The sequence below is a fragment of the Neophocaena asiaeorientalis genome, unplaced genomic scaffold (assembly GCF_003031525.2).
Source record: "Neophocaena asiaeorientalis asiaeorientalis breed wild unplaced genomic scaffold, Neophocaena_asiaeorientalis_V1.1 scaffold5, whole genome shotgun sequence".
NCBI classification, from domain to species: domain Eukaryota; kingdom Metazoa; phylum Chordata; class Mammalia; order Artiodactyla; family Phocoenidae; genus Neophocaena; species Neophocaena asiaeorientalis.
The window spans coordinates 12,754,041-12,776,195 of record NW_020174698.1 but is presented as its reverse complement, the minus strand read 5'-3'; the positions used below and the strand labels follow the sequence as shown (position 1 = coordinate 12,776,195).

The 22,155-nt window shown below is 39.2% G+C and overlaps 1 protein-coding gene across 4 annotated transcripts; it reads left to right on the top strand.

Moving 5' to 3' along the window:
* The first annotated feature begins 1,096 nt into the window (after positions 1-1,096).
* Positions 1,097-20,574, top strand: SMPDL3A (sphingomyelin phosphodiesterase acid like 3A). Of its 4 annotated transcripts, none has more exons than XM_024759052.1 (8): positions 1,097-1,283; positions 6,090-6,303; positions 7,203-7,347; positions 11,866-11,962; positions 12,711-12,880; positions 13,338-13,518; positions 15,307-15,431; positions 17,867-20,574. In XM_024759052.1, exons 1-8 carry the CDS (start codon positions 1,172-1,174, stop codon positions 18,182-18,184), a joined length of 1,362 nt encoding a protein of 453 aa, XP_024614820.1. In that variant the 5' UTR covers positions 1,097-1,171; the 3' UTR covers positions 18,185-20,574. The 4 variants fall into 4 exon arrangements, with proteins under 4 accessions (XP_024614820.1, XP_024614822.1, XP_024614823.1 ...); XM_024759053.1 differs by having other exon boundaries at positions 1,266-1,360; XM_024759054.1 differs by lacking the exon at positions 6,090-6,303 and having other exon boundaries at positions 1,159-1,283.
* Positions 20,575-22,155: the final 1,581 nt, after the last annotated feature.

The following is a 22,155-nucleotide window of genomic DNA, read 5'->3' as shown; positions in this document are numbered from 1 at the left end:
TTTTTAAAAAAATCTTGCTCCATTTTCCTCCACACTCTTGAGGTTGTTGACTGAGAAACTCCAAGGACAATTTTTTCCACAATAGGAAAGCACTTTGGTTCTCCAAAGGCTTTTGATTCATCCTAAAGCTGAAGCAGAACTTGAACAGCCCTGGCAGCCTATGAAGCATAAAATGGAGGCACCCTAACTCCCATTTCAAAGCCCGTTTCATGAGACACTTTCCCATTAAATTACACAGCATACAAAATAAGGTTTTCTCTGTTGGGAAACAAATACACTTTACAACATCTTTTATGAGGTTAGTAATTCTGGAGGGCTTTTTCTTCTTCAGAGGAATTCCACGCCCTACAAATTTAAACTACATGTTCCCTTATCTTAAAGAAGTCAGCATCCTCATAAATGGTAATAGAAGAACTACAGAACACAACGAAGTTTGGGGATCTTGGCTCCTTTGTCAGACTGAGTATCTTCAAAAATTCCTTGAAGAGTAAAATCAACCAGTTCTATGATTTTTGTGTATCTCTGGAATGCATAGAATATGGTTCTGAGACATTGTTCTCAGTTTCAAAAACAAAGAAAAAAAGCCAAACGAATAAAAAACTGAAACCTAGGGTTTTCTGAGCAGTGGTTCTCAAACATCACCATCACTTCAGCGTCACGTAGAGGACTTGTACACACAAACGACTAGGCTTCACCCTCAGAGTTTGTGGCTCAGTAGGTCCCTGCCCGGCCTGGGAATTTTCCCTTCTAACTAGACTTCCCAGGTAGCGCTGACACTGCTGGTCGAGGGCCCACACTCAGATCCACTGTATCCCAAATCTCTGCTGACCTAGTTCAAATCGAGACACTTCGAGGTTCTCCGCATCACTTCTGCAGAGGAGTCCCATGCGCTCAGGGTCAGGTGGCACTTTGGGAAGATGATCTGCGAGGGGTTGCTCCAAGCACATTCCTTCCCAGGCCAGTTACTGACGTTGAGACACAAACAGAAACGGGAAAAGCCGGATTATAGCTAGACAGCTGTTGAAGGTCAACCGAACCTACTCATTAAGGACTCTGCCCTCTCACGTGACCACTGGGCGTCAACCCCAGCAGAAGTCTTCCTCCTCCCCAGCCCCGGGCCCTACAGTCGTGTGGAGCCCCGGGACTCCCAGGCCCGTGGCCGCGACCCGCGATGGCGCGGCTGGGCGCGCTCGTCTGCTGCCTGCTGGCTGCTTGGCACTGCCGCCCCGGCCTCGGACTGCCTCTGGCTCCCGCTGGCGGCCCGAGTCCCAGTCCGGCGGTGGGTGAGTCGTCTGTACCCTTATCCTGCTAGAAGCTGCCCGGGAGCGGCGGCCAGAGCGCCTGCGCAAAGCCGAGAAAAGTGCGTGTGGGCAGCAGTGGCCCCAGCCAAGGCTCTGGGCTGCGACTCCCCCTTCGGGGCGCGGGGAGGGCGAGGGCGACGGAAGGACACGAGCGCCAGCTCGGCTCGGCGGGGAGGCCGGGACTGGCTGCGGACTGTGGGGGCCGCTGCTCCTCCCGTGCAGTTGTTTTCGCTTTGCGTCTCCAGGTGTGTTTTGTGCCCGGAGGAAAGGAAGGAAAACCTGGGTGTCTCAAGGAAAAAAGAAGCTGGGGGCTGGGTGTCCCGCATTTCCAGAGGCCCTGAATCTGCCCAGAGCAGAGGGGGAGCTGCGGGGTTTCAGCTTCTCAGCAGCGTAAATTTCAGTGGGACTGAGTTTCTTCTGTCCTGCGCGTCAAATTTGGTGGCCTTTTCTTCCCACCCCTCCAACCCCAGCGCGGTTGCGGCCCTGGCGCTCCGCGCTGGTTAGTCTACGTTAGAACCCACGGGGCCTTCACTTTACCTGGACGCCCCTGGGCTCCCCGCCGGCAGGGCCGATGTTAATTCATTCCCAACGCTTAGCCTGTACAGAAGTGGTTCTCAAAGTGGGGTCCGGCACCAGTAGCACCAGCATTGCTTAAATGCGTTAAAAATGCAAGTTTTTAGCCCCACCCCAGACCTGCCAAACCCGAAACTCTCGGAGAATTGAGCCCCAACGATCTGTTTAACAAATCGTCCAGGTGATTGTCATAGATGCTAGAGTCTGAGAACCACTGGTCCAGAATGCATAAACGTTGGATGAGAGATTTTGTGATGCCACCTGAGCCTTCAGTGCTAAAGGTCAAGGTGCCCACTCACCTCCCTGACTCAACTTTAAACATAATTGCTTTGTTATCTAGAGGGGGCGAAATGGGATGGGTGGAGTTGTGGTCTGTGGTTTGGGCATAGCTGTCTCTGAAACAGCTTAGTACTTGGCTCTGAAACCTCCTCTCTTCTCCATCACTTGACTCTCACATGATTTCGGAAATGCTCTGGGCAAAAAATGCCTCCTGTTTGTTCAGGAGCCAAGTCCTCATGACTCAGCTGTCAGGCAATTGAAAGCAAGAACTGTCAATCTTATTTCCCAACTGTCAGTGATAACAAGAAATTGTTCTCAAATACTTATGCATGCTGCTGGCTTTTGCTTTCATTAAAGCTGTTTTTCTTTAATTATGTGGCTGTTTAGGATTTTGAGATAAAATGTCCTAGGATGCAGGAGGCCAACCCATGGCAAATGCACCTTTTGGTTTTAAGGATCTGATTGCTGAAGGCCTCAATGACAGCTTTCTGGGGTCTAGTGAGTCTCCACTTCACACCGCCCTGTTTCTGCAGGGAAGCTACACCTGGGGAAGAGAAAGGGAGAGGGGGAGCCAAGGTTCAAAGACCTGCTGAAGTGTCCATTCAGCAGGTTCACATTGGATATATTAATTCATATGCTTTCCGCTTGATGTGACCTTCCCTCTCCCCCTGTTCCCACCCCAAATGCTAGGACTTCTTTACACCGTGGTGTGTGTGTGTGTGTGTGTGTGTGTGTGTGTGCGCGCGCGCGCGCCAATTCCCACCCGGTCTCAGCTTTCTGTCCTGTCAAGTCCCAGTGGTCAGAGGACAATAGCCCAGGGAGACTTCACCTGGTTGTGTTTGGCTACAAGTTTTTAGATTTAGTAAGTCAGGACCTGATGGAGTATTTGGTAGGAACTGACATTATAAAGAAATAAACAAAAACACCTATTTTAAACAACAACCATATGTCCAAACATCTGAATTATGATATACTAGCTTCTTTGGGATACATTATCCCAAAGATACGATAAGATTGTTTTGAGCATTTGTCCAGATATGTTTACAACACACACACATATACACATATACATATGTGGGAATCTTTTTAAATATTATCTGCAGAACGAGAAAGCAATTGTTGTGTAGTGAAAAGAACATTGGACTGCGAACCAGAGAATCAGTTGAAGTGTGGGCTCTGCCACAGGCCAGGTCTCTGGCCTTGGAGACACACACACACACACACACAGTATTTTGTATAAATTTCATTAGAGGTGGGAGGTGGGGCCTCCAGAGGTTCATTATTCATAAATCCCAGGTTAGGAACCTGTCAGGGCTCCATTCTTGGCTTCTATTTAAAGACACCCTTCACGGCACCTAAATAATTATTCCTCACTTATCTGTCTAGCAATCCAGTGTAGTGGAAAGGGTGCTAGACTGCAAGTCTGGAGAGACAGGTTCCATTTCAGCTTTCATTACTGAGTCACCATGTGATATTGAGGAAATTCTGAATCTGCCTGTGCCAGTTAAAGAATGTTTGTAGAGGACCTACTATAGGTCAGACGTATTCTAGATGCTGGGGATATATAAATCCAGGTAATAGGTTACATCAGAGGAATGTGTCCTTAATGTGTTTCCAGTTTTGTTTTACAAAGTTTAATATATTAATAATTTCATGTCCCTTACTTGTCACAGTATCCCCTATAGGTGTAGCTGTTATCTATCTTACACGAGGCAAGTGAGACGGAAGGACTTCTTTTTTCTGGAAGGACATTTGAATGTGAGCACGCACAGAGAGGTACTGTGTGCAGTGGTTAAGAGCCGTGTGGACTCTGGAGTCAGATTTCCTGAATATGACATACGTGACTTGCACTTAATCTCTGAGTGCTGCAGTTCCTTACCTGTAAAATGGAAATAATGGTCAGTCAATACACGTAAAGCATAAGAAACAGTATTAAACTTACAGTAAGTACTCAATACATTTCAGCCACTACTTGGAAATGAGGAAATTCAATCTCAGATGCAAGCTTGACATTACAAATGAATAACAATACAACTAATGTTGAGCTTACCAGATGCCAGGCTCTTTCTGCTACTAAGTCACTTAACCCTCATTCAGTAGACAATAATATTATTCCCATTTTACAGATGAAACAGGCCGAGGTCATACAGCTAGATTAGGAAGAAGAGCTTGGATTTGAAGTAAGGCGGTCTGATTCCAGAGCCCCCATCCTTAACCATAACACTGTGCTGTTCTGTGTGTAGTTTACTACATGCCTTAACATTCTATGAATAATAATGTACATATTTACGTAAAATAGAGTTGCAGTATATATTTATACCCCAAGGAAGGGCAGCCACCAGGATGATTCTGAGCTATCTGCCAAACCACTTTTTGTGCTGGGTAAAGTATGTCCAAGCTGGAAAAAGAGTTGCAGTGCTTTCTGCATTATGGAAGAAAATAACTCTTGGCAAATGTTTTCAAATGGGGGCTGAATACCAAGTAATTGACCATAAAGACTATTTAATGACTACTTTGTTCTGGATCTTCTGTCTACCACTTCTTAGCTGTGAACTTAAATGTGTTATAAAATTACAACAACTTTGCAAAGAAATAACATCCTAAATGTAGTATACCTTTTCCACCTTAAGTTAACTGCTTTCAGTTTTCTACTTTATTATCCAGCTTTGGGTTTTATCCAAGTGTCTGCTCAGGTGCATACTTAGCTTTTATCATTTGTATAGATAAAAGTTTGCATTCTACTTATTTGCTCCATGCTTCTGGTGTAGTACTGCTGCTATGTCACTTCTGATGTTTCCTATTGTAAATTAGTCCTAATCAGAGTGAGCTCTGAATTCAAAGTGTGAAAAAGTCTCAATATTAAAACAGTTTATTGGTTGCATATGAGAAGGCAGCAAAATCACTGAAGATATATATGAATTAAGTATAAGCAAACTTGAGGGCCCTTCAAAATGAGCGGTCAGATTTTGTCTCTGCCATTTATTAAGCTATATATACTAGAGCAAATTTTCTAACTGATCCAGCATTAATTTCTCAACTCTAAAATAAGAACAGTGATTCCTACTTCAGAGAGTAGTTTTGAGAATGCAATGACACAGTATATTTAAATTGCTTATCACAATGTCTGGTACATAGTAAATACTTAATAAAGAGGGATACTACTATGATTAACCTGTGTTTCCTTCAAAGAAAGAATCTTTCTCAAGATGATTTCCAGTCAGGGGTGCTATCAAGTGGGTCTTGGGCTTCTCCCTGAAAACCCAGTGGAAGCATCTTCTCTAACAAATGCTTCCCTTAATATTATGAACATCTTATACAAGTGTATGATAGAAGATGTTCCTCTGTTAAATAGCTTTTAAGAACCTCTGGCAGTGGCTATTTTTTGCTGAAAGCTAAACTGAAGACTTTCTTTCATTAATGTTGAGCGGCAAGGTTTTACAAGAAATTAGGAGTGAGATTTATTAGTTACAAGTTCTGCAATCTATTCACTGTGTGACCCTAACAAAACACATCATATTTTTGGTCCATTTTTCTACAAGAAAATAAATAAATTCTAAAACCTCAAATTCTACAAGGAAGGAGACATGCTATTAAGATACAATATGGGATTATTATTGACTTCCCAGAAGGATGTCTCCATTTATATCACTATGCAAACTTATGTTTGTCATGTAGTCTTTATTAAGTAGGCAGGCTTTGAGGGACTTCATCAGTTCTGATGTGTGTAAATAGTAAATTCTAGTAAAGTCTTCCTATTGTCTTTAGAATCCTTATTTCTGGCAGGGAGTGTATTTAACTTCAGGGCATATGAATATTTAAATGACTAGGGCTTTCCTCTATCACAGGGTGGAGCAACTGTCTCGTCTTACTGTAAATATTGGTATGGGAATTCCAATAGAGAAGTAGATTTAACAGCATTTATTTTCTCATCACCAGGACAGTTTTGGCACGTGACTGACTTACACTTAGACCCTACTTACCACATCACAGATGACCACACAAAAGTGTGCGCTTCCTCGAAAGGTGCAAATGCCTCCAATCCTGGCCCTTTTGGAGATGTTCTATGTGATTCTCCTTATCACCTCATTTTGTCAGCATTTGATTTTATTAAAAATTCAGGACAGGAAGCATCTTTTATGATATGGACAGGGTGAGTGATTATATAAATACCCTTAGTTACTCAGTATGTATCTACAGTGTCCTAAGCTTCATTAGAATGCCAAATTTCATAAGAATATATATTATGTTTTAAGAATTCTTGGGGTTTAAAAAAATACTAGATCAAATTAATCAACATTATTAGGGATAAGAAAAACTTTAAAAGACCCAGTTTTCTTTCTTTGTTTGTTTAGAATACAGGCTCTAGAAATATGTCCATGTTAACTAAGAGATGAATCCATAAACAGCATATTTGTGTCAGTGTCTTGAGGTGTTTATTAATGTGATAATAGGTCTTGATTAAATAATCCAAAAACAAAAGGCAACAATGGGAGTTAACCTGTGGTAGCGATTTTGCAAACATCATCTTCTGGTGGTGTAATTAACAAATTCCATCCATCATGACAGAGTGAAGAGGCCTAATATTTCCGGGACCCGAAGTAATGACCGTGGCACTGTTTTAATTTATACACTGTAACTCATTTAATCTTCACAATGGATATTGTTACTCCCATTTTACAGATAAGGAAATGAAGGCACTGAGTATCTAAGTAACTTGCCCAAGTGCACACAACTAATAAATGGCAAACCTGGCACTTTTGGCCCTGGAATCTGTGCTTTTAATTGCTAAAATTTTTTGCCTCTTATAAATCTTCAGTCAGGCAGTGAAATAGACTGAGATTTCCAGTTTATCTTTTGTATTTCACAAATTTTCTTTTTTATAGGCTTCCCTGTGGGACAAAGGTAAATGAAGAGTAGTTTATCAACTCTTTATCATCTGTTGATTTATAGTGGAACTTGACAATGACAATACAGCAAGGCATTACACGGGAGTCTAGTGACTTTTTATGGAAACTGATTTTGTTCTCTATGATTCTGTCTCCTTTTCAGGGATAGCCCACCTCATGTTCCAGTGCGTGAACTCTCAACAGACACGGTCATAAATGTGATTGCTAATATGACAACCACAGTCCAGAGTCTCTTTCCAAATCTCCAGGTTTTCCCTGCACTGGGTAATCATGACTATTGGCCACAGGTAAATTTGACCACAACTTCTAGAAATGCTTAAAGGATTTTTTCCACCAATAGTGTCAAAAGTATGCTGATAACTAGACGATGATAGGGCATGGGAGGGGTGCTCATGGAGGTGGAGTTTGCTCTTAATGCTAACCATCGAGGAAGGCAAGACAAGTGCTTTGGGGACTTGAAAGGGACTCCTAATAGTTCATAAAAAGTTATATCCAGGGCTTCCCTGGTGGCGCAGTGGTTGAGAGTACGCCTGCTGATGCAGGGGACACGGGTTCGTGCCCCGGTCCGGGAAGATCCCATGTGCCGTGGAGCGGCTGGGTCCGTGAGCCATGGCCGCTGAGCCTGCGCGTCTGGAGCCTGTGCTCCGCAACGGGAGAGGCCGCAACAGTGAGAGGCCCGCGTACCGCAAAAAAAAAAAAGTTACATCCATAGTGAGATTTTGGAATCCAATTACCTAGTTTGTGAGCTATTAATTCTTGATTTCCTTTGTATTCTTCCGCAGTTTCTCCTTGCTTTTGAATAATTTTGTTCATTTGAATTTCCATGTTCAGGTTAGCAAAAACGGTTAATGTTGACAAATGTTTACATTTTTCAGAATTTCTATTAGGCCTACTAAGCTACCCATACTCTGATCTAAGCTGAATTGTGATTAAAAACAAAAGCATAGCAAATCATCATAAGAACCCAAAAGGGAGGTCCATGTTCAAGATGTGATTCAAGGTAGAGAGCATGTTCAGAATATTTTTAATGCCTGATACGGCCCAGGCTTCAACCTATTAGGGTGGCTGTTTATTAAACAGCCTGTGCATAACAATTGGATAGCAGCGCTGTAACCAGCGATCTGCTCTAGCAGTGTAGAATCTTAGATCTGTTCAGATTCAAGAGATCTTAGAGATTGTTGTTTAGTTCAGGGCTTGGCAAACTAGGGCCTGTGGTCCGAATGCAGTGTGACACTTGTTTTTGTAGATAAAGTTTTGCTGGAACACAGCCATGGCCGTGCTTTCTGTTTTGCCTGTGGCTGCTTGTGTACCGTAACAGCAGAGTAGAATACTTGCCACATTGACTATGTGGCCCAGAAGCCTAAAGTAATATTTATTTTTTGACCCTTCATAGAAAAAGTTTGCTGACCCCTTTTCTAGATCAACTCTTCATTTTACAAAAGAGAAAACTGAGGCCCAGAAATGTTAAGTTGCTTGTTCCGGTGCTCACAGTCACTTAGTGGGAGAGCCCACATCCTGGATCTTTTGTGTTCAGTTAAACAAACATCCTTTCACACATCCTTTACTCTTGCCAGACTAACATATCAATATTTCCTAAACATTATGTTTACTTTCATGCCTTTCTTTGTCTACATTTTTCTTTTGGTTTAGCATATCTTTTCCATCTCATGTCCAAAGGCTGCTTAATGAAGGTTTTGATTATAATAGTTAATTAATGTGAATAATGTGACTTCGAAAAGTTGCACTCTATGATGAGCTTAAGTTTCAAGTGACTTCTTGAGCCCGGCCTCCTGTCTTGAGATGAACAATATGTGAGTCTTTGCGAGTTGGCCTTTCAACCAGTGGTCAGCTTTTGTTACTGTTGAGATGTTAGACCACACAGGGCAGAGGCTTGGGAATGGGCAATCTCCAGGAATCAGAGGTTACACACATTGTTTTTATATGCTTTAGGTGACAGGTAGACTGTTGTAATGGAAAACATGTGAGGTTTAGAGTCACATTCACTGGAGGCTAAAAGCCTGTTCTGTCCTGCTTCTAATAGCTTGAGCAACTTGGATAATGCACATAATTATCCCTGATCATTTGTAAACAAGAGCAATAATACCTACTTTGCAAAGTTTTGGGGAGAATTAGCGACACTATGTGGAAAGGGCATAGTTTCCTACCTGGCACATGATAAGCCCTCAGTAAGTGAAGTGGTAGTTTTGTAGCATGAAGCAGTGACATGGGACACATGTTTCCTGACTCCCCTGACGATTGGTTTTATTTTACTTTTATCTCTGCCTTCTTTCTGCAAAGCCAAATCTTATAGTAATTCAAAGATATAGATGCTATCCAACTTTTAAAATATATCCGATTATATGTACAGCTAGGATAAACTGGCAGCCTTTATACCTTAAACAGTTAATTTTTTTCTCTTCCTAGCTTATGACCTTATACCTGAAAACCTTCTATTATTCTACTGCCATCCTTCCATCCAGATGTAAGATGTAACATGAAAGCCCTACAACAAATTCTCCTAGAGACTTCTCATATCTGAGATCAAATTCCAGTGAATGTTAGTAACAAATAAATCGGATGTGTTATTTCTCCACTAAAACCCCATAAACATGTATTTAAACATAGCTACATCAACATACAAATACAGATGCAAATTCCCACCCACTACATCAGAAGTAGATATTTGTGTGGACAGCCCAGGGATTTCTTCCCATTGCCACTCAAGGAAGCAGTCTGGGCCAGGGTCCTCTGGTACTCCTACAATGGCAAGGCTGGTGCCACCAAACTGGTGAGTGGGTCACTTCCCATTGTGCAACAGATAACTGAATGTAAGAGTGATGGTAGAAAGACCTGGGATTTAGACCCAGCTCTGGGACTGACCAGCTCTCCCTGGATAAATCACTTAACTTCTCTGGTGCTCATGTTTTTCATACTTAAAATAGACAGAAAAATCTAGAGCAATGTTTATATAATTTTGATTCTACATGACCATACCAGTATCTTGGCATCCATCCCAATGTAAACAAATGGCTAAGATATTAGGTTTTTGATGATGATGATGATAATTACCAATTTTTAATCAGAATTTAGATTGGCCTAAGCCATTGTGTAATTTTCAGACAGATGACTCTGATCGCTGACACAAATTGAAAATATCCTTTGGAAAATCAGTTTCAGTTAAAAGAAGTCATTTGCTTATTACTTGCCCTGAATATATTTGTATTTTCATTATGTATTAGGCACATGTTTTAGGAACTAATGTGACTTGGGTGTCATCTTAAAAAAAAAAAACTAAGAATTTTAATTAATGATGACAGGGAAACTCCTTTGAGAAATAGGTCTGTGTCACCAATATAGAGAAGGAAATGAAGAGAGTGAAGAAAATGGCTTCAGTTTTTTACCATAATTTTTTGAAACGAAAAATAGGAATAATTACCCAATTTCACAAATGATTTCTGGGTTTTTATTCAGTATGTACTTTCTTGAAGTTTTTTTTCTTCCCCTGAGCTTATGTCACCATAAAGATATTCATTATAATATGATAAAATAGGATGATAAAAATACGGTATAATGTATTATACATATATTATTTTAAAAATCAGAATGATATGATTTAGGCTGACATAAAGAGACTTCAAATCAAAAACATGTTTTTCTCTTTCTAACTTACTTCACGCTGTATGACAGACTCTAGGTCCATCCACCTTACTACAAATAACTCAATTTCGTTTCTTTTTATTGCTGAGTAATATTCCATTGTATATATGTGCCACATCTTCTTTACCCATTCATCTGTCGATAGACACTTAGGTTGGTTCCATGTCCTGGCTATTGTAAATAGTGCTGCGATGAACATTGTGGTACATGGCTCTTTTTGAATTATGGTTTTCTCAGGGTATATGCCCAGTAGTGGGATTGCTGAGTCACATGGTAGTTCTGTTGTTAGTTTTTTAAGGAACCTCCATACTGTTTTCCATAGTGGTTGTATCAGTTTACATTCCCACCAACAGTGCAGGAGGGTTCGCTTTTCACCACACCCTTATAGAATGGGGAACTCTACTCAGTGCTCTGTGGTGACCTGAATGAGAAGGAAATCTAAATAAGAGAGGATATATATATATGTACAACTGATTCACTTTGCTGTACAACAGAAACTAACACAACACTGTAAAGCAACTATATACTCCAATAAAACAAACAAAAAATCAAAAACATGTGGTTATAAGTCTTCATTCAAGAAGTTAAAAAGCTTTATACTAGTATTAACATTCCAGAGGACTTTGTTTAATTCTGAAATCCATCTCCTAGGCATGCTACACCAGGTCCTACATATTCAGGCTAAAACCTGCCTTCAGTGTCTCTATAATAAGCATATTCTCACGTCCATTCTATACCCCAGTCACGCTGAAACAAGGGCTTGTTTCTGTATACGGCACTGTGTTGGTGTCTGGGCCATTATTTTTGCTTTGATTCCCTTTCTTGTCAACTTGATGAAATCATTATTCAAGATCTGGTTCAAATGCTCTTTTCACTCTCCCTGCTGACTCTCTGGGCTAGACTTGATTGTCTTGCTTTTCCACTCCCAGAACCCTTGTGGTGGTACCTAGCACATTGTCTTACAGATGATTGGTTGCATTTTGTCCTCCATCTCCCCAATTAAGTTATAAATCCTTGAAAATCAAGTCTATCTAGTATTCCTGCATCTCCAGATGCCTAACATAGTAGTAACCGCTCAAGTGATATTTACATTAATTCATCCACATATCTTCAGAGTTTCACTGGTGGATTATATTGTTTGTGGCCAGGATCAACTGCCTGTATTCACCAGCAAGGTGTACAATGCAGTAGCAAGCCTCTGGAAGCCATGGCTGGATGAAGAAGCTATTAGTACTCTAAGGAAAGGTAAGTGAAAGATTTACTCATCCCTATTTTATCTCAGTTGTTTAGACTTAGATCTTTAATGTTTGCTTGAGTGTGCCAATTCTGCAGAGTCCCTGTGCCCAGTTTCTCTGGAGGCCTTATCATGTTTGAAAGCCGGGGAGTGGCATGGATGGTGAGTGGGCCCAGGGCGAAGAAAGCAGGGGCAGAGTCCCAGTGACTGAAAGTGCCACGGGAGCAGGGTGTTCTGTCACCACTGGTTCACAGGTGTGAGTGGGGTTATACCTTTAAGCCTCATCTCACCTGAGATTGTAGCAGCTCTGGTTTATCTGACATTTCTTCCTCAGTATTCTCTGGCAAGATCCATGTGTGTTCCCATTCTTTGGATTTTAGATTTCACAATATCTCTTATCTTAATTCCCCAAACATACAAAAGTAGAAGTTGATGTATTAATCTTTCTTTTATAAAATTCAGTACCTCATTGCCTAGTGCCAAAACATTTAGTTATCTTTTCATGTGAATGTTGGATACAACTGTTGTTACCTCAATTTGTGGAAGTGGCAGCATCGGACTTGACACATAGTAGGTTTTCAATAAATGTTTGTTAAATCTGATTCTTATCCAATGACAGCCTATGTATGTGCAAACTAAAGAATAAGAAATAAGTATAACCTGCCTAAATGGATTGAAAACCTTAAGATTTTGCTTTCACAGTGTATATGTATCTGTGTGTGTATTATTCCAGAATGTGTTTCAAATTTGTTTTTATAGGTGGCTTTTATTCACAGAAAGTTTCAACTAATCTGAACTTTAGGATCATCAGTCTCAACACAAACTTATACTATGGCCCAAATATCGTGACCCTAAATAAGACTGACCCAGCAAATCAGTTTGAATGGCTAGAAAATACACTGAACATCTCTCAGCAAAATAAGGAGAAGGTAGATGCCGTAGACCAGCGTCATCATGGGATGAACAGAGGGTTAAACTTGTATACTTATTAGACCTGAGTGGGGTCAGGTATTAATAAAAGTATTAAAATTTAAAGATGTTCTTACATGAAACACTTTGTGATTTGCCTCTGCTGTGTTGCTTGTTTTATTTTGCTTTTAATGCTCTGGGGATTGATTGACATCTGTTGATATTTTAAAAAAAAAATTTGAGCAACGTCACAGTTACCTTACATCATAAACCATGTAGTTCCAATAGACAAGTGCAAATATAGGGTCATTAATAGTTTCATAATTTCATCTGTTTTTGGTAGATAAATAGGAGAAATGGTATATTTGCTTTCTAAAATTTAGCTAATATACTTTCAATCTTGGGTATCTAAATCATTTTGTTGTGAAAAATGTGCGAAAAGATTCTCATCAGTCCTCTTTGTGTTTCTTTCTCCAGGTGTACATCATAGCTCATGTTCCAGTGGGGTACCTGCCTTATTCAAGGAGCATCACGGCAATGAGAGAATACTATAATGAGAAATTGATAGATATTTTTAGAAAATACAGTAACATCATTGCAGGACAATTTTATGGACACACTCACAGAGATAGTATTATGGTTCTTTCAGATAAAAAAGGTAATATAACATTCTATTTGCATCTCCTCAATCCAAGATGCTAGAACAAAATAGTGAATATCCATTAATTTTTACTGATCCAGTAAATTAAAAGTTTTATTAAATCTTTTTAATTTAAAAAAGCCAGCACCTGCTTTTTCTCAGTTACCTTCTGTGAGTGATGGCAACTGTCCAAATCGTATTTAGTCCTGCCACTGAGTTTCTTCTTTTTAGCTCCGCAAGGCCGTCATCATTTGACTGCTGTTGACACAAAAGCCTCTGAAACCCTCAGTTCACTCAAATATTCTTTTAAGTCCTCAAGTTTAGAGAATCGCTCCTTTTTATTTACCTGCTAGACTCAAGTTTCCTTTGATGTGATTAGATTTACTTCTCAGAATTTAAAGAGCAAAGCACAGTTTACTGTTGGTTTAAAATAAATTAAGCTCCTACTTTTAAGTGCTTATCGACATTGTCATCTACTCAGCATTAAAAGAAAAAAAATAGAAGAAGCTCTAGCATTAAATAAGACAATGATTATCTATTTTTAAAGATAACTTCTGTATAAGGGCAAGAAAACTGAGAGTTAACAAAATAAGAGTTCTGATTTTTTAGTAGTCAGCCAGGAGAAAAATCAATATGTATTTTTTTTTTTCAGTAATTGGGGAACATTTTTTTTTTTTGCCTTACGTGGGCCTCTCACTGTTGTGGCCTCTCCTGTGCTCCCGTTGAGGAGCACAGGCTCCGGACGCGCAGGCTCAGCGGCCATGGCTCACGGGCCCAGCCGCTCCGCGGCATGTGGGATCTTCCCGGACCAGGGCACGAACCCATGTCCCCTGCATCGGCAGGCGGACTCTCAACCACTGCGCCACCAGGGAAGCCCTGGGGAACATTTTTGAAATGCTTTACCTTCTTCATCTAGAATGAGTGGGCTTGGTAAAAATGACCATTTTCAGCATTTGATAGCTTTTTTACTCAGAAATTTAGTTCTATAATACAGGGGTCCCCAACCCCTGGGCTGTGGACCGCTGTCTGCAGCCTGTTAGGAACGGGGCCGCCCAGAGCAAAGCTTCATCTGCTGTTCCCCATCACTCCCCATCGCTCCCATTACCGCCTGAAGCATCACCCACCCACCCCACCCATGGGAAAATTGCCTTCCACAAAACTGGTCCCTGGTGCCAAAATGGTTGGGGACTGCTGTTATAGCAAATATGTGTAAAACATGGTGACACTTAAATCAAATTCTTATTATATAATTATTGGAATATTGTTACAGGTAGAGTACAAAAAAAACTAGCTTTGTATATTTTGTGTGTGTGTACTTGTAATAAGTTGGATAGTTTTATTATGAAAAATTTCAAATATATATATAGGTAGAGAGAATTATAAGACAAACCCCCATGCACCATCACTTATATTCAATATCTGTCAAGATTTTGCCACATTTATTTTATCTATGATTCTTTATTCTTTTTTTTCTGAAGTATTTGAACATAAGTCTCATACATCAAATGTATTTCATCCCTACATGCTTCTGTATTCATTGCTAAGTATATGGATAACTTACATCATAATACCATTAACTTACCTAACAAAATCAACAATAATTCTTTTAATCTCTTCATAGTAAAACTTCCCCTATTTTCTCAAAATTGTCTCTTTAGTGTTGTTTCAGATCAGGATCCATCAAGCATCACGCATCATTTGGCCATTACTTCTGTTAACCTCTTAATCTGGAATTTGTTCATATTTTTAATATAGTTAAACTCAATTATTTAAAAATATATGTTTATGTACATATATTTTGTCTAGGAAATCCGATAAATTCTTTGTTTGTGGCTCCTGCTGTTACTCCAGTGAAGAGTGTTTTAGAAAAACAGACCAACAATCCTGGTGTCAGACTATTTCAATATGATCCTCATGATTATAAATTACTGGTAAGTTGGTACCATTTTAGAACTGACCCCATATTTATGCATATCTTTGTAGTTTTCATTAGTTTTGTTGAATGTTTTCAGCACAGCTATTGTGAGTTGTACTTTTATGTTGAAATCTCAGGATGTTTTTCTTCTTTTTTATATTTGGAATGTCAGCACTTTCTAAGTGTGGGTTTATGAGGTTAGCCTTTGGGAAGCTGTTTCTGTCTTCTAAGGTCTTCACATTTACTTAGATAAGGTTTCATTGGGTAGCACCTTGTTTGTGGACTTACATACATTTGAAACTTTTCACTACTCCATATTTGTTAGTAATTACTCTTCTCCAGAACACAGCTATGAAGAAGAATGTAGACTCTGAAACCATACTGTCTCATGAGTGGTCTTACCCTACTTCTCTGTGTCCTAGTCTATTCCCCTTAAAACTGGGATTAAAATATTACTGACTTCACTGAGTTGCTGTGAGGACTATTCTTTTTTTAAAAAAATTATTTATTTATTTACGGCTGTGTTGGGTCTTCGTTTCTGTGCGAGGGCTTTCTCCAGTTGTGGCAAGCAGGGGCCACTCTTCATCACGGTGCGCGGGCCTCTCACTATTGCGGCCTCTCTTGTTGTGAGCACAGGCTCCAGACGCACAGGCTCAATAGCTGTGGCTCACGGGCCTAGTTGCTCCACAGCATGTGAGATCTTCCCAGACCAGGGCTCGAACCTGTGTCCCCTGCATTGGCAGGCAGATTCTCAACCATTGCGCCACCAGGGAAGCCCAAACAACTATTCTTAAAGCACGTGGAAAAATGCTTAGCTCACAGTAAGCACTCAATAACTGTTGGCAAAATTTTTTTTGTAAAGAAAATAAATTGAGTTGAAACTTTTGAGACAAAAGCTCTCTGGAGCTGGTACATGACTCTATATCAATTCAGCCTCAAAAGGCCAGGCATTTAGCTTATGGGTACTGCCCCTTTCAACAAATATAATTTGAAAAGAATTTCTCAGTTAAAGTCTCTATTGATGTGACTGTATTCTTCTCCTAGGTAAATTTAGTAGGAGATAGATTTGTTAATCCCTAGAGCATGTTTTTACAAGAAAAGATAGGGCAGGAAAAATTTGGTTTAATCCATAAACATTAAATTAAATGAGGAGATAAAACAATTGAGAAAATAGTCCAAAGGAATTTTTTTAATTAATTAATTAATTAATTTTTGGCTGCATTGGGTCTTTGTTGCTGCACGTGGGCTTTCTCTAGTTGTGGCAAGTGGGGGCTTCTCATTGCGGTGGCTTCTCTTGTTGTGGAGCACAGTCTCTAGGTGCATGGGTTTTAGTAGTTGTGGCACGTGGGTTTTAGTAGTTGTGGCACACAGGCTTAGTTGTTCTACGGCATGTGGGATCTTCCTGGACCAGGGCTTGAACCTGTGTCCTCTGCATTGGCAGGCGGATTCTTAACCACTGCTCCACCAGGGAAGTCCCCAAAGGAATTCTTTTACAACTATTAGTTGCCTATTTTTGGATCTGAATCTGAGACACACACACACATGTGTGTGTGCATGTGTGTGTGTGTATACTGACATAGAAAGATGTACCTGATATAATACTATATCATTTTTAAAAGTGCAAAACAGTTTGTATAGTTTAATTTCATTTTTTGAAAAAGCCAAAAAGTTAGGAAATAGGTATTCTAAATACTTATATTTCTTTGTACATAAAGTCTAGAACAGCACACTGGAGTGCTGGTAAATGTTTAATAGCTGGTTCACCGGGCAGGGGGAAAAGTGCTTTGATTTGTAGTGTTTGCCAATTTCCATGGAATAAATACTCCCATCATGGTCAATTTCAAGCTGCCAAAGTGATACCAACTAACTTGCAAGATGCCTGAAAATTTGACAGTCAGCATTTGTGGGCTGGTACAAGCCACCTCCTGCATATGACTGATTTATATACAACTGTTAGCAGTGGTTACTTCTGATGTGTGTGAATTGAGCACTTTTTATTTTGTAAGCCCCTCTGTATAGTTGGATTATTTTGTATTATGTTCTTTCTTTCTTTTTTTTTTTTTTGCGGCACGTGGGCCTCTCACTGTTGTGGCCTCTCCCGTTGCGGAGCACAGGCTCCAGACACGCAGGCTCAGCGGCCATGGCTCATGGGCCCAGCCGCTCTGCGGCATGTGGGATCTTCCCGGACCGGGGCACGAACCCGGGTCCCCTGCATCAGCAGGCGGACTCTCAACCACTGCGCCACCAGGGAAGCCCTCATTATTTTTTAAATGAAAAAATATGTAGATTTTTCTATCAGGACTCTTTTTCTTTCAAAGTAATGCACACTTCTTAAAATGACTATACTTTAAATTAAGAATGTCACATAAATCCTAATAAGAACTCTTCTTGATATGCAGTACTTCATATGCCAAAAAACGAACCAGGCTTTGTTACTCTTTTTAACTATAGGATGTGCTACAGTATTACTTGAACCTGACAGATGCTAATCTGAAGGGAAAATCTAATTGGAAGCTGGAGTATACCCTGACCCAGGCCTATGACATTGAAGATTTGCAGCCAAAAAGTTTGTATGAATTAGCTAAACAATTTGCAATCTTAGACAGTAAACAGTTTATAAAATACTACAATTACTTCTTTGTGAGTTATGACAGTAGGATAATTTGTGATGAGAAATGTAAGGCCTTTCAGATTTGTGCAATTATGAATCTTGATGTTATTTCTTATACAGATTGCCTCAAACAATATTATATAAAGCACAATCCATAGTATTTCACAGTCTGTACTCATAGAAAATGTATCATTGCTCTGTTTCTGAAATCAGTTTGTGGAATTGTTATACAAAAATTTGTGAGTTACTGAGTGGGCAGGAAGAATTCCTGTCTTTGCTTTTTTATGATGCCCAAAATGTAGATATTTTTAACATCCTAAATTTTTATTATATTGAATGTATCTAAACTGCCCATTACTAGAATGATGTTTGGATGTAAATACCCTATCTTCCAGTTTATATAATTACATTTAATTTATACTCTTGTTGAAATTGTCATTTATACAATAAGACAAATTACTTTTCCCTAAGTATGATGAATTATTTTTAATATGATAATTTTCAGTCTTTTAATTCATTCTTCTGGAAACTTCATGTGTAAACTGAGGTTCAGACAGTTTTAAGTATGAGGTTGACACTGTTTATGCACTATCTATACTCTTGGGAAAACACCAAGGTCACATTAGGGCCATCTCTGAGTCTATGAAACATCACAGGACATGACCTCACTAGCTGTCTTCATTCTGTGAGTGAAGGGGAGTCCTCTTTAGAACTAAGTTTTAAGGAAGAGAATGTCACAGGAGAATGGCTAAATATTTTATCAAACTTGAAAAATGCAGAAATAGTATTTATATGTTGCTTACAGATACACATAATAGATTCCCCCAGAAGAGGTGTGTTGGTAACCATCAAATACAGGAATGTTGGAGGTTAATGAATGGGAAAGTTGATTGGGGAGAGATATATAAGGGGATTTAAATGTGTTGGTAAAGTTTTATTTCCTAGTTCAATCAATTTCCTGGTGGCTATGTTAATGTTAGCTCTATTTTTCTTTATATATTTTTAAATATATTAAGTACTATAGAGATCCAGCCTTTAAAGTTGATGATATTGGCTCTTCTACGGAGAATGATTCATAATGAAAGCATGGAGATGCTTGGAGGGTTTGAAGTAGTCTAGTAGAGAAGGGACTGTGGGGGGTGCTGAGGTGCTGGCAGTGGAGAGAAGTAGCCCTTTTGTGATATATTTGGTAAGTAGAAGCAGCAGGATTTATTGATGGCAAGGATGTAAGAGCTAAAGTACAGAGAGAAATAAAGGATGACTGCTAGATTTTTGGCTGGAGAAACTGGTAGATGGTTGTGTTATGCGGGAGTTGGGATTACTAGAAGAGGAGAGGGCTGGCGGGGAGTGTGAGGGGCACAGAGCAACAGATTAAGAGTACTATAGTGTATTACAGCTGATACAGGCTACCCAAGAATTCCTCTAGTTCTTTAAACATTTTTCTATTCTAATCATCTCTAAATTGAGAACTTAAGGATTTCTTTTAAAAGATAAATTAGTACCCTAAGAAAGCAGCCAAACAGCTCAGACTCTACTACTGTGATTGTTTCTACAATATTTAAAATTTATTAGGAATAAACATGACTTACTTATAGGAATGTATCATCTGCCTGCCTCCCCACTGGTACTACCTAAATCATTCTAGACAAACATCAAGGACACTTAAGGAAAGGAAAAATAATATTAATTCAGTTATTGATGAGCTATCTATTCTTTTGGTAGAGAATGGATTTTCTCAAGCTACAGCATCCCCTACTTGGGTTGCTTCTCCTTGGAGCAATTATGTGTGTTAAGCATAATTAGGCAACATTTCCATGAACACAGAAAGAAATAATAAGGTAAGGATCATGTTTATTTTATAATTAGTTTTTCAAAACATACCTGAAGTTCCTGTTTTACAAAATTCTCCTCATTAAAATTTAGTGTGATTCATCATCCTTAACTTTTAGTAAAACAAATTTCTTTCTACAATCTGTTGTTTAATTTTAAACAAATCAGTATAAAACTCCTCTCTTTTATTGTAAAACTTCAGGTCTTTTGCATTCTATGCTATACATAGTACATTCCCTTATGAAAGTTCTATGTCCCCAAACTGGTGGTTTTAGGAAGATGGCTGTGAGTGTCCCCTGACCATTGCCTTGTAGGCTTGGAGGACTGTTCTTTATGCGGGACTAGGGACCCAGTGGTCCTTTTGGTTTCTGTAGCCTTTGTTCCTGCCTCAGTGAAGACTCTTTCCTCCCATCACCACCCCATATTCTAATTAACATAGATTGTCAGTTTCTAAACACACATGTAATTATACATTTCAAAAGATTTTCAATATGTATGTTTGATAACTTGAATTCAAAATACGTAACTTGAAACGCAACAGTAAGAAAACAACCCAATTTTTTAAAATGTCAAAAGATCCAAATACTTCACCAATGAAGAAATACGAATGGCATACAAGCATGTAAAAAGATACTCTACAACATTAGTCATTTAAAAAAATGTAAACTAAAAAGTAAAAAAAAATTTTTAAGTAAATAAATTACTACTACACACCGATTGAATTGTATTTTGAAAAATTGACAGTCGAGAACTGGTGAAGACAGAACTGAAACTCTTACATATTGTTCTTTTCTCCCCTTTTTAAAGTGGTACACTTTATTGGATTAATTTCTATTCTTTTATTAGCTTCAGATGTAGCATATATTTCAATTTCCTAATTTTTTATAAGGTTCGGATTTATTTATTTTTCATTTTTAATGACACTGTTTTCTTTCTAATTTTACAAGTGATACATGTTCATTGCATTCAACTAGAAATACATAAAAGGATAAAGTAAAAAGTAACAATCACCCATAATCCACACCTCTTATAGGTAATGACCATGCGCAGTTTGATGCATTTACTCTGTGTCTATATATGCATATATTTTTAATAATTAAAGAATAATTGACCTACAACACTATGTTAGTTTCAGGTGCATGACATAGTGACTGGATATTTCTTTACATTATAAAATCATCACGATGAAAAGTCTAGTTACCATGTGTCACCATACACAGATATTACAGTATAATTGACCATATTCCTCATGTTGTACATTTCATCTCTGGACTCATTTATTTTATAATTGGAAGTTTGTACCTCTTAATCTCCCTCTTTTATTTCACCCATACCCCCATCCACCTCCCCTCTGGCAACCACCTGTTTGTTCTCAGTATCTATAACTCTGTTTCTGTTGAATTATGTTAGTTCATTTGTTTTCTTTTTTAGATTGCACATATAAATGAAATCATACAGTATTTGTCTTTCTCTGTCTGACTTATTTCACTTAGCATAATACCCTCTAGGTCCATCCATGCAATTACCCATTTCTTCACCTTTGCTCACATTGTTCCTTTTCCCAATCTAAAGTCCCCCATTTCTTGCTCTCTCTAATATTGTTTTTCTTAAGACCTCACATAAAAACTACCTTTGTTGTCAAAACTTACCTAACCTCTTCAGGCACACTTAATCTTCTCTCCTTGGGGCCACCATCGTTACCTTATTTAAAACCATCAATGCCATTTTTCTCTTGTTCCCTCTCTTCCTTTAGTTCTGAGAGGACAGGGCTCTGCTTTACCCAACTTTGTATCCCCATCACCTAACACAATGCTTGACAAATAGGTAAGTAAGCTTTATAATGAACAGTATCAAATTAATGAAATTATATCTATGTTGGGAGATATTTTTCTCCATTTCTTGCTGATGGCCAAATTCCTTAATGACTAGATAAAACCATCTATTATTATCATTAAGCAGCAGAGATTAAAGGTTGAAGATAGAAATGTTTGGCTTAGGCAATCCATTGATGGAAACTTATTTACACTAATGGGTAACGAGTTTAGTCAGCCATCCTACGTGCCTGAGAGCATACTGATTCCAGTTGAGACAGAGAGGATGGATTCTGGCATTGGCATTGGCGGGTTGGGGAAAGGGAACTGAGAAGGGAAGTGGGAATTTTGAGACATAAGAAGGGTAGCCTGTCCTCTCACATGCTGGTAAGGAAAAGGGCTTAGTGAGTAGAAGATCATCGGGAGGCCATATGATAAGTTGATGAGGTCAGGGATTCTAGTTTGTGTAGTTCAAGGTACTTACCTCT